The sequence below is a fragment of the Gasterosteus aculeatus genome, chromosome 12 (genome assembly GCF_964276395.1).
Source record: "Gasterosteus aculeatus chromosome 12, fGasAcu3.hap1.1, whole genome shotgun sequence".
In the NCBI taxonomy this organism is placed as follows: domain Eukaryota; kingdom Metazoa; phylum Chordata; class Actinopteri; order Perciformes; family Gasterosteidae; genus Gasterosteus; species Gasterosteus aculeatus.
Genome location: NC_135700.1, coordinates 15,584,315 through 15,599,680, shown reverse-complemented (window position 1 = coordinate 15,599,680; position 15,366 = coordinate 15,584,315). Strand labels below are relative to the sequence as shown.

The 15,366-nt window shown below is 43.9% G+C and overlaps 1 protein-coding gene across 1 annotated transcript in view; it reads left to right on the top strand.

Annotated features, from left to right (window-relative positions):
• ush2a (Usher syndrome 2A (autosomal recessive, mild)) overlaps positions 1–15,366 on the top strand; it is a 158,288-nt gene extending 142,922 nt beyond the window's left edge. Inside the window, exons 75-94 of the mRNA XM_078085091.1 lie at positions 2,942–3,027; positions 3,114–3,255; positions 3,505–3,846; positions 4,018–4,379; positions 4,480–4,849; positions 5,177–5,458; positions 5,564–5,733; positions 6,101–6,425; positions 10,051–10,257; positions 10,367–10,459; positions 10,683–10,828; positions 10,997–11,115; positions 11,380–11,478; positions 11,559–11,735; positions 11,837–11,920; positions 12,113–12,254; positions 12,404–12,491; positions 13,134–13,199; positions 13,764–13,964; positions 14,213–15,366. Coding sequence (XP_077941217.1) covers positions 2,942–3,027; positions 3,114–3,255; positions 3,505–3,846; positions 4,018–4,379; positions 4,480–4,849; positions 5,177–5,458; positions 5,564–5,733; positions 6,101–6,425; positions 10,051–10,257; positions 10,367–10,459; positions 10,683–10,828; positions 10,997–11,115; positions 11,380–11,478; positions 11,559–11,735; positions 11,837–11,920; positions 12,113–12,254; positions 12,404–12,491; positions 13,134–13,199; positions 13,764–13,964; positions 14,213–14,302 — 3,591 coding nt within the window. The 3' untranslated portion in view covers positions 14,303–15,366. The remainder of the gene's footprint in view (positions 1–2,941; positions 3,028–3,113; positions 3,256–3,504; positions 3,847–4,017; positions 4,380–4,479; positions 4,850–5,176; positions 5,459–5,563; positions 5,734–6,100; positions 6,426–10,050; positions 10,258–10,366; positions 10,460–10,682; positions 10,829–10,996; positions 11,116–11,379; positions 11,479–11,558; positions 11,736–11,836; positions 11,921–12,112; positions 12,255–12,403; positions 12,492–13,133; positions 13,200–13,763; positions 13,965–14,212) is intronic.

The following is a 15,366-nucleotide window of genomic DNA, read 5'->3' as shown; positions in this document are numbered from 1 at the left end:
ACTGTGGGAGTACCACTGATAATCTCCCTCGAGCCGGGTATCCACGCAAGATCTCACCCCGTGGGGTCAAAATGATCAGAAGAACGGTGAGCAAAAATCCCAGAACCACACGGGGGACCTAGTGAATGACCTGCAGAGAACTGGGACCAAAGTAACAAAGGCTACCATCAGTAACACACTACGCCGCCAGGGACTCAATTCCTGCAGTGCCAGACGTGTCCCCCTGCTTAAGCCAGTACATGTCAAGGCCCGTCTGAGGTTTGCTAGAGAGCATTTGGATGATCTAGAAGAGGATTGGGGGAATGTCATATGGTCAGATGAAACCAAAATAGAACTTTTTGGTACAAACTCAACTCGTCGTGTTTGGAGGAGAAAGAATGCTGAGTTGCATCCAAAGAACACCATACCTACTGTGAAGCATGGGGGTGGAAACATCATGCTTTGGGGCTGTTTTTCTGCAAAGGGACCAGGACGACTGATCTGTGTAAAGGAAAGAATGAATGGGGCCATGTATTGTGAGATTTTGAGTTAAAACCAGATCTCAACCCCATAGAAAATCTTTGGAGGGAGTTGAAAGTTCATGTTGCCCATCGACAGCCCCAAAACATCACTGCTGTAGAGGAGATCTGCATGGAGGAATGGGCCAAAATACCAGCAACAGTGTATGACAACCTTGTGAAGACTTACAGGAAACATTTGACCTCTGTCATTGCCAACAAAGGGTATATAACAAAGTATTGAGATGTACTTTTGTTTATTGACCAAATACTTATTTTCCAGCCTCTTAAAGAAGAAGTTACAGGTCTGTGAGAGACAGACATTTTGCTTGTTTGTAGGTGACCAAATACTTATTTTCCACCATAATTTACCAATAAATTCATTAAAAATCCTACAATGTGATTTTCTGTGATTTGCATTTTGTCTCTCATAGTTGAAGTGTACCTATGATGAAAATTACAGGCCTCTCCCATCTTTTTAAGTGGGAGAACTTGCACAATTGGTGGCTGACTAAAAAAATAAAAAAAATCTATGACTTTGTGATTCTGTTCTGGCCAGCAGAGAAGGCTTAGATGTTCCAAGTCTCCACACATGTATGAGTGAGAGAGAAATCCCTTTTGAGAAAGCTGTTAATGTAATAGGAGTGTGTTTAAGTGTTGCACCATTTGATTGCTGCCTGTCTGCAGACCTGGACGTGTGTGTTTGTGTTCTCTTAACAGGCTGAGGTGGGGAATTTCATAGCGCTTGATTGTTGAGTGTGTGTGTTTGTGCGTGTGTGTTGAGTGAGTGTTCGGAGGCCCTTAATGCGGTGTGTTTCAGTGATAAAGTGTTTGAATGTATTGCCATCTAGAGGCCTGAAGCAGAGTCTCCATGCTCCTATAAAAGCTGCCGGCGCCAGATGCTGCTATTGACAATGTGCATATGTTAACCGCTTTATAGGCCACATGCTTCACATATTTCACTGACTTTAAGGTGGAGAGATTTTCGCTCACTTAATCTGTCTCTCCCTTTTGCCACATCTATCCTTTTTTTTCTCTTCCACTTTAGCTCAATTCCATCTTCCTTTTTTTTTACCATTTCACTCAATCTCTCTCTGTCGTTGATTTTCTTACACCCCTCTTCCTCTCCTTTTATCATTAACTTACTCACCCCTTTCTCTTGTTTCCCTCTTTTCTAATTGTCCTACCTCGACTTACTTATATATTCTTAATATCTGCCCAATCTTTTTTTCTTTTGACCTTTATTTCTCACTTCCTCCGCCTCCTTCTCGTTCTAGGTCTCTCCATCCCTGTGTCTTTTTCTTTGTGTCCCTCCCTGCCTCCCTCTCTCTCTCTCTCTCTACTGAGAAGTGCTGTGATTTGCAGGAGGATTTAGCTTGTGTCGAGGTGTCTGGGGACTTATTTATCCTATTTTACTGTGGAATAAAAACACGTTGGCTCTCAGACATGAAAACTGTGAATACACGCGTTCTGGTTGTTGTTCACACAGTTCATCCTTGGTGCCAGGCTACGGTGATTTGTCAGGGTTTTCTTTTGATTTAGCTTGAATTGGAGTTTTTTTGATCCTCTCGCTGCTGAATTTAACTGGGTTAACAGTTAATCTCTTTACACATGCTCGCTTAACTGGAAGCATACATTCCTGAACAGACACTTTCCTCTTTTAAACTGCAGACTCAACACATGAGGAAACACAGCCCCCTGTGTTGTGCAATCAAACAAATATGTTCACACACACACACACGCTTAGAAACATCACTCATTTTAAAGCTCAGTCCTAAACAAGCCGGCAGTAGTGGAGCCTAGTGCTCCCCGACTACACCGTGTCATCTCACACCAGGGCCTTCTGGAACAACAGTGTGTCTGTTATCAATTAGTAAATGGTTTTCCCACTGTATCACACACACACACACACACACACACACACACACACACACACACTACCCCTGTGTCTGCCAGGGTATTGGGCTGGGTCCCACTGCCTAAAGCTACTGGCAGACTTACTCTCTGTGTGCGCGTGTTGATTTGAAAGGGTGCATATGTGACATAAACACTCATTCTGGAAGCTTTGAATCTACTCACAAGGGACGGCCGTCTGCCTGCCAGTCTTTCTATGCCGCTCCCACTTCTCTGGTGTCTACTTACTTTACCACGGCGGGGCCTGAATGTTGAAATGTTGATATCACAAATCCCATGTCATCTTAGCCTGCCATTGTTTCGGTGCTCCTCTTCATTTCCAATGTGAATGAGTAATGCACTGGTTTTTATTCCTGCAGGGTTTTTTGGTGTTACTAACTTGCTCACTTCTCTTGCGATGCCATGGTACTCACTTAGTTTCTTTTGGCTCTTTCCAAATCCTTCCCCTGTCCCCCCTCTGCCCACTCCCATGTCTCCTCCTCTCTACAACCACGCCCTTCAATCATACCTCGGTGTGTCTCCTCTCTCAGGGATCGGTCCGAGAGGCGAGCGTATTTGGTCTGGAACCGTACAGCCAGTATAGCCTACGAGTGGAGGCTGTGAACGAGGCAGGTAGGTTGATTCCGATCAGTCAGTGGTAGATGGCGTTAGCGCTAACAGCAGAACAACTGCATTGAGCACAGCGTTGCCACCCTCAGGTAGCGTGTCCAGTCCGTGGGTTACCATCATGACCCTGGAGGCTTCTCCGGCTGGCCTGGCTAACTTCACAGTGGAGCAGAGAGAGCAGGGCAGAGCGCTGCTGCTTGTCTGGGATGAGCCAAGTGCTCCAAATGGAATAATCACGGTACATACACAAAACCCACACCATATTCACATATATGCTATGTGCAAAGCAATAGACTTGCACCATACCACATACTTGTATGATAGTATATGATATAAGTATGATATTTCTCTCACCTGCTTGGCATCTTGGCCCCTGCAATCTTCGACTATGTCCTATAAATGATAAATTCCTGGTACCTTTCTCTCCTCCTCTAACACTGCACCACATACTTTTCTTTCCTCTTGGCTTCTGTCCACTTTTTTGCAGATGTACAACTTGTACAGTGAGGGGAACATGGAATTCAGCGGACTATTGCGCAGCTTCCTGTTTCGTCGTTTGGAGCCATGGACCACGTATTCTTTGATTCTTGAAGCTTGCACCGTAGCAGGCTGCACACATACTCTACCCCAGCTTGTCACCACAGTAGCAGCTCCACCTGCTTTACAGCCCCCTCCCAGGCCTCTCTTTATTGGCCCAGACCGTGTGACCCTTACCTGGGGCCCTCCCTCCCAGCCTAACGGGCCAATCGGAGAGTATTATTTACTTGGGAGAATTTTGGAGGAAGTGGAGATAGGAAGAAGCAATGAAGAGGATACTGAAAGTGGAAAGGTCGGTGAAACTAAACAGGCAGACATTTTGAAGTTCATGGTCAATTTGACTACTTGTAATTGCCTTGATTGAATACCAAGGTGCCGCTACTATCCATGTCAATCACAGTCATTGAATAGAAATGGGCCTCCCACGGTACAATTAACTATTAATTATTTTTATCCCCAAAAGGTGCTGTTTAGAGAATCCTCCCCACAACATGCTGACTCCGTCTCATATACAGTGACTGGTCTGCGTCCCTGGACACAGTACCAATTCACTGTCCGGACTCACAACCCCGCAGGACACACCCACAGCCCCTGGGTTACTGTGACGACCAGACAGGCCCCTCCTCGGGGTCTAGCCCCCCCAAAAGTGAGTCACCTCCAAGGCCAGCCCAGTGCGGTGTTGGTGTCTTGGACCCCTCCTTTGGAGCCCAATGGGATTCTCCAGTCCTACAGGATTGAGAGAAACAACGTCAGTTTCTCATTTAGTTTTGATCCGATTGTCCTCAGCTACATGGACGAAGGACTTCTGCCATTTTCAACATATAGGTATTGCTTTGCCTTCACTCGTACCATTGTGTTTCCTTCAAATGAACGAACTCAAAGAACAGATGATTTGACTTTCATTCTGCTCTTTTCTTCTCTGCAGCTACTCAGTCATAGCGTGCACGTCTGAGGGATGTATCACCAGCCCCCATACAAACATCACCACTCTAGAGGCTCCACCTGCCACAGTGGAGATTCCCACCGCGGACAGCGTCACTTCCAACAGTATAAACATTTCCTGGAGTAAACCGCTGACACAGAACGGAGAGGTCACTGAATATGTCCTGAAATTGAACAACGAAGAAACTTATCGTGGGAGGGAGCTAAATACAGAGTTGTTAGATCTGCGACCACACACATCATATCATCTGGTCCTTTATGCTTGTACCAACGGTGGATGCACTGCCAGCGCCACAATGTCCGCAGTGACTGAGGAGGCTCCTCCCACTGGCCTGGCCTCCCCGACTCTTAAGGTGTGTTTGTTTATCTTAGACTCCCAGTGGAAGCTCTGTTACCAGGTGTGCAATATCCCAATATGTAGATCTCAGCCTAGAGAGATTCTGGAAAGGAAAATGAATTTGCGTTCACGTTTCCCCATTCATCCAAGACTATTTTAATTAAATTGAATTTAGCCTCTTTCAAACTTCACCAAGCCTCATCAAAGCCAATTATTCAATAACAAGAAGAATCATTTTGCTATGACTTTCATTATTATCTTTTATTATACTAATAAATTGGGGGTGTTTTAAAATGTTAATGCTACTTCTAGTTCTATTTGACCTTCAATCTTTCCCTTGAAGGTCACCGGCCCAGAGTCAGTGGAGGTGATCTGGAGACCACCAGAGCACCCTAATGGCATCATCACAGGTTATGAACTCCGCAGAGATGGGGAGGTTATCTATGTCGGGACTGAGGTCCATTACCACGACTTCACACTGGTGCCAAGTGTAGAATACAGCTACGTTGTCAGGGCCAACAACAGCAAAGGAGCAGTGAGCAGCACAGCAGCCACAGCAAAGACTCCTCCGTCGGCTCCTTCTGGTGTCGGTCTCCCCACACTGACGCCTCTGGGACCCGACCAGGTGAGTCCTCCCTCTATCCAGTCCTAATATGTAACGCGATATGAAACATCACTCTTCCTGCTGTCTGTAAATGGTTTAATGTGTTTGTGATGTTTGCGTTTTTAGGTGAGGGTAGATTGGAGTACTCCGGCCCGTCCTAATGGAGACATTGTGAGTTATACTGTCTATCAAAGAGATCCCGTCCAACTCCGAATCACCAGCACCGTGTTCACTCCGGAGGACGGTGACTTCTCTGACAAACACACCACTCTGCGTGGGCTTGCTCCTCACCACAGGTAAGTCAAAGGAGATCTCCACAGTTATCTTTAGAGCTTGAAATATGGTACAAGTAGGAAGAACATTTAGTTTATTTCTTTTATTAAAAGAAAGTTAAAATAACTAATAACTGGTCAATGTAGGTTTCTATTTACATATGTAATATATACTTTGATGAAGGGTATATGGGGAGGAATAACAAATATGAAGGGACCAGATCTCTTGTTGACTAAAATATTCCTCGGGAAGACTTTTTATGAACCGTACTTACACCGGTATCATGGTCAAAAATGTCTTTTCAGTTTCTTGTTTCCCACCATGGTCTCTTAGACAATACACAAACCTCCCTAATTATTGCATTTAATGTGTGCTGATACGTGTGCACAGGTATGAAGTGAGGGTGGAGGCGTGCACTGTGCTCGGCTGTTCCTCCAGCGACTGGGCCTCTGCACTCACCCTGGACGCTCCTCCTGCAGGACAATCAGCGCCACTGTTGGACCTTCAGCCCGACACGCACACCGGCCTACAGACCACCTTTCTGCTCACCTGGTCCCCTCCAGCTCAGCCAAATGGCAGAGTCCTCCATTACGAAGTGTACCGCAGACTGGGCCCTACCACGGATAGACGTGATGCTGCGGCACTGGTTTACAGGAATATCTCTACTACTTGTAAAGATGAATCCCTGCAGCCGTTTACTGTGTACGAGTACCAGGTACGATGCTTTGTGTTTTTAGTCGTGTTTGTGTGTAGTTTCTTTGCTAACTAGTTACTCCTAGTAAACTTTAACTGCATTAATTATTATCCAGACGTGAGAGGTAATAGAAAGCAATCCTTCTCCAGTCACTAAAAACACAAACAACCTGCATTTTGTGATGAACCATTTTTTTACTGTCTTTCTCAAAAGGATAAATCTGCATTTTATAACATGATTTATCTAAAAAAAACTGAAGGTTAACAGAAAATACTAATGAACACCTAAAGTCCAAATGAGTTCTGCATATACAGACTTATCGGCACTCCGCAGTGAATGTAGAAAGAGATGTGTTTTTGTGATCTGGGATCCAATGTGATCATCCAAAGATGACGCCTACTTTCACAACAAAATTATTTCAAAAGTCCCAACATGCACACAGTAACGCTTCAACTGTTAGTCTTTGTATACGCGGACCAGCAAACACAGACAGGTAATCCGACAGGTGTTAAAGAGTGGGCTCCATATTCATGCTGTTGTGCATACGCTAATTGACAGGTTAGCCCTTTAGAAGCAACAATAACATTAGCATTCCCGCCTGTCAGACGTACGAGCCAAGGCCAGAGAACCGATGTAATTGATTGAGTTTGCTTGATTGTCTTGCCGTCTTTATTTACGAGGTCCTAATTTATGACAGGAGGAGGGAGGGAGGAGCTCTGGGAGATGACGAGCGGGCAACAGAGCCATTAATCACCGGGCCCTCAGAGCACCCCACTTCCTGATTACCAGCCAGCCAATCGAATTAACTGTTAGCCCCCTTGGTAACAGCGCTTGTATTGGAAAGACCTTTTAATGGTGACCGCTACACGTCCCCTGAGGATTTGTCAGTGGGTTACGGGGATACGGTGGTGGTACGTGTGTGATGTCCGTGCACCCAGTAGTACTTTGTGTGTTTGTTTGTGTGTGTGTGTGTGTGTGTGTGTGTGTGTGTGTGTGTGTGTATTAACATACGGGATCGTCCCGTACAGAGAGGCAAAGACACTGTACAGATTTTTGGATATGTCATTTCTCTTTTCTCTCTTCAACAGTAAGCTTAATTTTCTCTTTGCCTACCTGTCTATCTACCAATTTTTAGTCAACGCATTTGTTCACCCATATATCAGTCCTTGTATCCACCTGCCTTGCCTTATTTTTATTTAGCCGTTATTCGGTCTATGTACCTATCTGTCTCTCATCCTCTTTCTGTGTTTCAGGCGTACACAAGGACGCCAAGTCAGTTCAGTTGAGCCCACCACATTGCTGAGAGAGAATTCATATTAGGCTAATTACACTGGGTCATAAGCTTGTATTGACAGCTTTATGCTTGGTTTTAATTACTGCCCACTTTCACACAACTTACCCCCTTCACCCCAAGTAGATGCACCGCCAAGTAGCCGCGTCGGCCTATCAGAGTGCTTGAATTGAGTGCGCAGTCTAACCGTCCAATAGAAATGCTCAAATACTCGGCGGTAGCATCCTGAAGTCTTTTGTTGCCATGGCGGCCCCTTTGCTGCCGTGGCAGCCAACGGGGTATATTTTTATTTTGTGTCTTATAAGCCAAACCACGGCCCAATGGGAGGAGAGAGGACAAGAGACGTGAGAAAGCAGTAAAAAGTCAGTAGATGATATAAGGACCAGATGAGTTCTACCTTTTAGCACTGGATCAAGGGCAAGGTGATCTGGACTGACTTTGGTGTTGAACTTTTTATCTCCATTCTGTCTATGTGGCACAAACTTCTTAATCAAGCCCAAAAGCCTTGCGTCACGTTGAGGCTCTGTGTTGCTACTCGGGGAAGAATACGGCTGTTGCCGGGTAGAAATATTTCATTGCTGCAGTTATAATGTTATGTGATGGCTGTAGCAAATTTCATTGTAAATCTTTTAAGCAACAAGTCAAGCAACAGTTTTTAATGGCAAAAACAAATGTCGGGCTATTTAATCAGACAAGTTGTGTTCTTTCTGTGCACATTAATGTTACAATTTAAGGTACAATCAAAATATTGTCACAATTGCATAACAGGCTAACATACAGACACATTCAGAAGAAATACAAACTCCGTAGTTTCTGTATAGTTCTTTCCCTCTCCTATGTGCTATTCATATCATGGCAATAGTATTTACATTCATTTATAGATTTGTGACCACAATCAATCAATTGAAATCTTTATAATGTCGATATGACAGATTTAGCCATTGGCAAGTTTTCCTCAGAAGGTAAAAACAAAGTATAGTACATGTATCTCTTTTCAGCAAAGACTTTTATCTTTAGTGTTATAAAAATGTATTCACATTCTCTCAGCTAACGGTTGGTTGCAGTGTCTATTTTCCATATGACCATATTTGATTTTTATCAAAGGTTGCTGTCAGCCTGATGCTCATTCAGATTTGAGATTGAAACACAAACAAGGTGCATCAAAAATAAGTAGGGAAAGTGCAGTTGGTGAGGCCCACAACAATGACCACATTAGATCATCACATTAGATCCGCTCATCCCTGTTAAAAACAACAGACCGTTCAATGGGCCAGAGAAATAACACATCTTACCTCTAAAAACGCTTTCAAGGACAGACGTCTCTGTCCCTTTTTAATTTGAGTGGATGGGACACTAAAATGTTGGGTTTGTGTGACGGGATTTTAAAAAGTGACTATAAATGTTTCCTCCCTTATATCTGGATCCATTTGCATGCACACAACGATGCAACTCCTACTTACGGAAAACAATCTTATTGCCAAACCTCTCACATTGTCCAAGCAGGTTGGTTTGGAGCCACAAAATTTGGCGTCTTGCGGCTTACGTCAAAATCTATCCTGCTCCCGCTTTTTGTGCTTTTTCCACCTTTCGCCGTGTCCTCCTCCTCTACATTCCCAGTCTCTCCATCTTCCATCCTTCCTTCCCCTCTCCCATCTCAGTCCATCTGTGCTGTCACTTAGATCAATCAGTCTGATTGATCGCGGCCTAATTGACTATTATTGAGGTTAATTCAACTCATAACACAGATGCATGCACAAGCACACGCGCACACAACTCGTCATCAGAGCTACAAACAACACATCACACTTCACACACGCGGACACACACTTTTCACCAGTAAAGCTTGACCCATTCATCTGCCTTCTGCACTACTTCTGACAGGCTACAGATGACTTACACATGCAAATCTCCACCCTGCCTGACCCTGTGCTGTGTACACCCTCTAATTATACCCAACACCAGCACACAAATAAGATTACTGTGTGTGTGTGTGTGTGTGTGTGTGTGTGTGTGTGCGCGTGCATGTGTGTGAGAGAATGAATAACTCCTTGATGAAGGTGAAAAGTAATTGTCATGCAGATATGTTGGTGTTGGGTTGCATGTTGAAAAGGTTTTGCTCTCGCTGCGGATGGTAGTTTTGATGGATGGTCCAATGAATTGACTCCTATCGTTTTTGGTGGCCTGGTGAACACTGCGTTATTAAGAGAAGCTTTCATCACTAAGAGCTAATAAAATACAGCGAACATCCAAATGACTGCAGAAAAAAGTGTCAGACCTCACCGTATGACTTACTGAGTTATTCGTGTGAATTGAATATCATCACGTTTTTAACTTGCATGTGGTTTTGTCCGACAGGTGTGGGTTGTGAATCTGGCTGGTCGTTCTGCCAGCTCGTGGGTCGATGGGCGAACAGGTCCTGCCCCGCCTGAGGGTTTGGGCACACCTGTTTTCCTGCATGTTTCAGCAACGTCAGCACTAGTGGAGATCCATCCTCCCGCGCAGCCCAACGGGGTTGTAAGCCTTTACAGAGTGTTCTCGGTGAACTACAACAACCATACTCTGGTGAAGTATAAGACTGCATCAACATCCACAGCTGGATTTCTTTGAATTCTTCATCCTGACCCAAAATGTGCTTCTCAACTGTTTGGCTATTTGCTTCCCCTTCCCGTAGCTGTCAGAGGGTACATCCCATCAGCAGACCCTCCATGGGTTACGTCCTTACACTCAGTACTGGGTTGGAGCAGAGGCCTGCACCTGTTATCAGGTAATAGCAGTATGTCAGTCAATTGATTGAAGGACAATACATTGTATAACATCACTGGTCTGGGGAGTGCATAGTTTGCCAGGCCAAATGACATGAGAGTTGCTTCATATTATTATTTTTTTAATATGAAATAGATGTTACATATTACATATTTACTGACGCAGTGCTTGTTCACTCAAATACTACAAGCTGTTTGAACTGTCTCTTTTTGAACATTTGACAGTGCTGTAGTCGGGGTCCACTCAGTGAGCTCTACACCCTTGCAGCCCCCCCGGCCCAGCAGCCCCCCCCTCGCCCCCTCACCCTGACCTCCCGCTCCGTGCAGCTGGAATGGGATGAGCCTTTGGCACCTAATGGAGTTATTGAGAGGTCGCTAGAAAACAGACAAACTGTACATTGTTCCTTGTATTTTCAACAGACTGAAGTGAAAAAAATCTGCAATCAGACGAATTAAGGAGTGAGACATTCGGCACGAGCAGATACACATATGATGATTTCATACTCGCTCATTTTTTCTTTCTTTCTCTCTGGTTACAGCTGTGAACTTCATCTGAGATCACCCTGCCCGCAGCCTCTCCAGCCTGTGCCGCTCCCTTGCATCGAAGGGCCAATGGAAATCACTTTCTTTGGTAAAAGGAGGAGCTACAATGTGACAGGTAACTGTATTTATGTCAAGTTACGTTGTTTTTAAAATACAAACTAAGTGGTCCGGATACATTTTTCAGTAAAAATTTGATTATTATTATATTATAACAGTGATTAAGTAAGAATAATTAAGCTGAACTTAAATAGACTGCAAGCCATTATCAAAGAAGGATAATTGCTAATTGTAAAGACTTAAAGAGGGACGGGGTCAGGGTTGTTGTGTGTGTCTGTGCGCGCGTTATGTATTGTGAATAGACAACCAACCATCTGTGCAGGTCTCCAGCCATACACCAACTACCAGCTGAGAGCTGCCTGCTCCAACAACATGGGCAGCACTGCCTCCAACTGGACTTCTGTTACAACACTCAGTGAAGGTGAGTCCCTCAGCTCGCCCCGCTAAGCAGTCTGAAGAAACATGAATACACAACCAAAGTGTCCCTCTGTCCCCCTCCAGCCCCACAGTATGTGTCTCCTTTCCCGGTGGACAGCAACCTGACGGTTATTTGGCTGGACTGGACGGGGTCCTTTTCCCTCAACGGCTACCTGAAGGAGTTCAGTGTGACGGAGAGCCAGCTCCGGGTCTACACTGGTTTCTACAGCTATCTCCATATTCCACGCACCTCACAGAAAAGTAAAAACACACACACAGATATACATATCCACGTACGATGTGCTACAAGCTGCTAACTCGGGTTGATACGCACTTTTTTTTTTCTCTCCGGCTTCCCTTAGCTTTGTCATTTCAGGTGACTTGTACCACAAACAGTGGGAGCGCCAGTACTCCCACCATCAGATACAGCCCCGCCACAGGCCTCGGTAGCGCAAACACACACACAACAAAGTCCGTAGTGCAAAATCAGACCTGAATCGAAACATTAGTCGGTGTCTCAGGAATTTGTTTTTATCTAGGCAGAGTTAGGTCATTGAAAATGAATACACTAAATACACAAACAGTGCACGGAACAAATGCTGAAGTCCAGCTCATAACTTGTTTATCTCTCCGTGCAGGTCCTCCCGAGCATGAGGACATCGGTAAAGAGGGCCTCAGCATGTCAGCAACGCCGGTTTACTCTGAGCTGTGGTTCATCTTGCTGTTATCGCTGCTCGGCCTCTTCCTGCTTGCCCTCCTGCTGGGCCTCGTGCTGCAAAGGTATTCTAATGTTGCATGCATAATTACAACAGAATATAACATTTCTCTGCATTAATACATAAAGCTAAAACTTCAGTGTGTGAAAAAGTAGTTTACATCCAAAGCCGAACCGGAGCAAAAGGGAGGGGATGATTTTTCTTTCTTTTTAGAGCCCTAAGGAAGAATCCATCGGCCAGAGAGCGCCCCCCGCTGGTCATGCTTCAGAAGACGCGGAAGGCCGGGGGAGAGGCGTACATGGTGAGAGGAGTAGAGAGGAAAGGCACTCAGAGAACGGAACCACCAGATGGTTGAACGTGCCGAATGCAGTAAGAGAGACACAGAGGTGTAGTCGGTGTTACTAAGAGGTAAAAGCATGAGAAACGTTAGCGGAGATAAAAACAAAGGACACACGACACTTTCAAAAGTGTTTGGTTTGATTTATTCAACTCACTAGTCTTAATCAAAACACATCTAAATACTTACTTTTTTTCGGCAGATTTTTCACATGTTTTGAATTATCTCTTTGCAAGAGCAGCTTTGTCTTAATTTATGCTCCACCAGGGGGCGCTGCAACTGTAAAAAATAACTGGAAAAGCGGTTCTTTGAATAGAGATGAGGATCTGCGATACCAGTGAGTGACTGGTTGAGTTTTACCGGTATTTTTACCTGCTTGATGCCCTTGTTAAATCTTACCTACACAAAGAGTTGCGTAACAGAAACATAGCAGTAAAAAACGGTTGGATGTTTGTACATAAATCAAACTCTGAAATAGGTTTATACAGACGTTTTTATCATGCCCATAAAAAAAAGCATTTTAGAAATGGAAAAAATTGTACTTTTATTTTCTGTTATATATGTATTCTCTCTCTCTCTCTCTCTGTCTCTGTGTGTCTCTCTCAGAGGCCCTGTCCTGAATTGTGCTCTAAACATCACTCCAGCTCTGTGCTGCTTCCTGACCGTTCCACAGTAAGACTGTTTATATACGAATTTACTGTCAAAACCTTAAATGTGTATTTTATTGTCCCCCCCCCCCCTCCCGCAGTTTGACACTGTAGCAGACTGTGTTGAGATCAGCAACGTTATACTTAAAAGCTTCACTGTGTTCACTGAGGTACGGGACTGTGGATTTGTGTGGACGCCTTTCTTTGCATGTCTGTTGTGTTTGTAAATGCATGCTGTGTGTGTGAGTGTAATTATTGTTACGGTAAGATACGCTGTGCAGGCTGTCGCTTTATAGTACTTCACCTGCAAATGAAAATAGTTTTTTTTACTTTATCTCAATCTCAAGAAGTGGTTCAAGAACGATTTTGTTGTGCGTCTGCTGGGTTTTTGTGAATCTCAGTCCCGCTCCTAATTGAGCCGGAGGGCCAATCCTTGCTGAGTGCCGCCCCCTGCTGATCGTTGCTGGAATGACGGCTGATAAATATTTGGATTCAAAGAATAACTCAAATTTGATATTTGAGAGTGAGACATACATATATTTGAATTTCCTATAAATATCTTCTATAAAAATAAAAATGAATGTTTCAGGGTCTGACCGACACAAAGATAGTCGGCAGCAGCTCCCGCTTCAGCCCCATGTCGGTCCTGCGAGTCCCGAGCCAGACAGACCTCAGTCAGGCTTACTCCCAGCATTCCCTGCACCGCAGCGTCAGTCAGCTGATTGACAGGAAGTCACTAATGTTGGAGGAAGGAAGCTGGGACAACCCACTGGGACATGACTCTGGACTGGTGAGGATGGAAATATGTGTAGATGTTATATGTTGAAATGACTCTCCTGAAGGATGATTTGATATTAACAGTTGTATCAGTGATACCAGTTGCATTGACTCTGTGGTAAATAACTAACTCGGGTTCTGAGAAATCATTTGTGGGAAACTGACGCTCCACTTCACTTCACAAAGATACCAAGAGATTTGACGCTGTGGGCTTTTCCGACTTCTCGAGACCTGATTCTAATCTCATGTGTTTTCTTTCAGTGTGTGGAGGAAGAGGAGTTCGTGGACGCCATTAAGTCCTTAAGAGGAGGGAAAAAGGAGCAAACCATGTTCACTGACACTCATCTTTAGGATCCCTGCGTCTCATCAGGTGCCGCAGTCGAGAATCAAACCTAGTTTCGAGCAAAACTAGAAATACATGGCAGGTATTTGATGTTAGATGAGGACAGATAGGAACATCTCACAACGCATGATATATGATTTAGAAAGTTAGAAACAAATGTCCAGTGAAAACAGCCGGCTGTCTTATCCGACTGCGTGTGTGACTCCCCGTTGGGACTAAAAGCCGTAACTTGAGCATGAATGTAGTTTGAATATGGACTTCTTCTCAGATAAAGAACCAAATCGTATTTGACTGTATTATTGGTCGCTGTCTCCACTTGCCAACTGTTTAGTTTACTCGTTTAAAAAAATGTATAACTATCCGCTATAGCAGGTTGGCTTGTCGTTATTTGGAACCAAACTTTTGTAGAAGTATCGTACCAGTTTCTATGAAAGGTTTCATTGACATGGTGCCTAGTGAGCTTTCAATACGTCAGCAGCAGCTCTGGTCCATTAGCTGAATAAGACACGTGGCCTTAATACATGGCCAACGCCAACTCTTTTTTTCTTTATTGTCTTCATTTTAATATTTGAAATGTGTCTGGGAAACACTGATGTGCCGTCTGATTGGTGTGATTATGTGATGTCTTTTGAAAGCCCAATCTGAGATTTCTTTTTCTCCCATATCAGTTGTTGCGGTAAACAATTTTAGATCATGAAATTAAACTTTGTTTAACTTGTAAAGATTAATGTAAGTTGGATTTCATAATTTTGGAATCCAGGAAATAAAAAAGTCCTGTTTTAAAGTTATAGCAGGAATACAACTTTGTTTAGATTTGGAATCAACAATCTAAGCCTTTAATTTTCAAGTTAAACATCATAGAAACAGTATTTATGAAAACAGGATCTTTCACTGTGTGGTGTTACTGAGTGATGGTAGTGTTTTTATGTACAAAGTTGAATATTGTTGTGAAAACCCTTTTCCTGTTTACACTGTCAGTATTATTTATGGTTGTTGTAAAAAATACGTCTTATTTATAGATGATTCATTGATAAGTGTTTGGGTTTTTCTGAGTAAAGAATTGTTGAGAAAA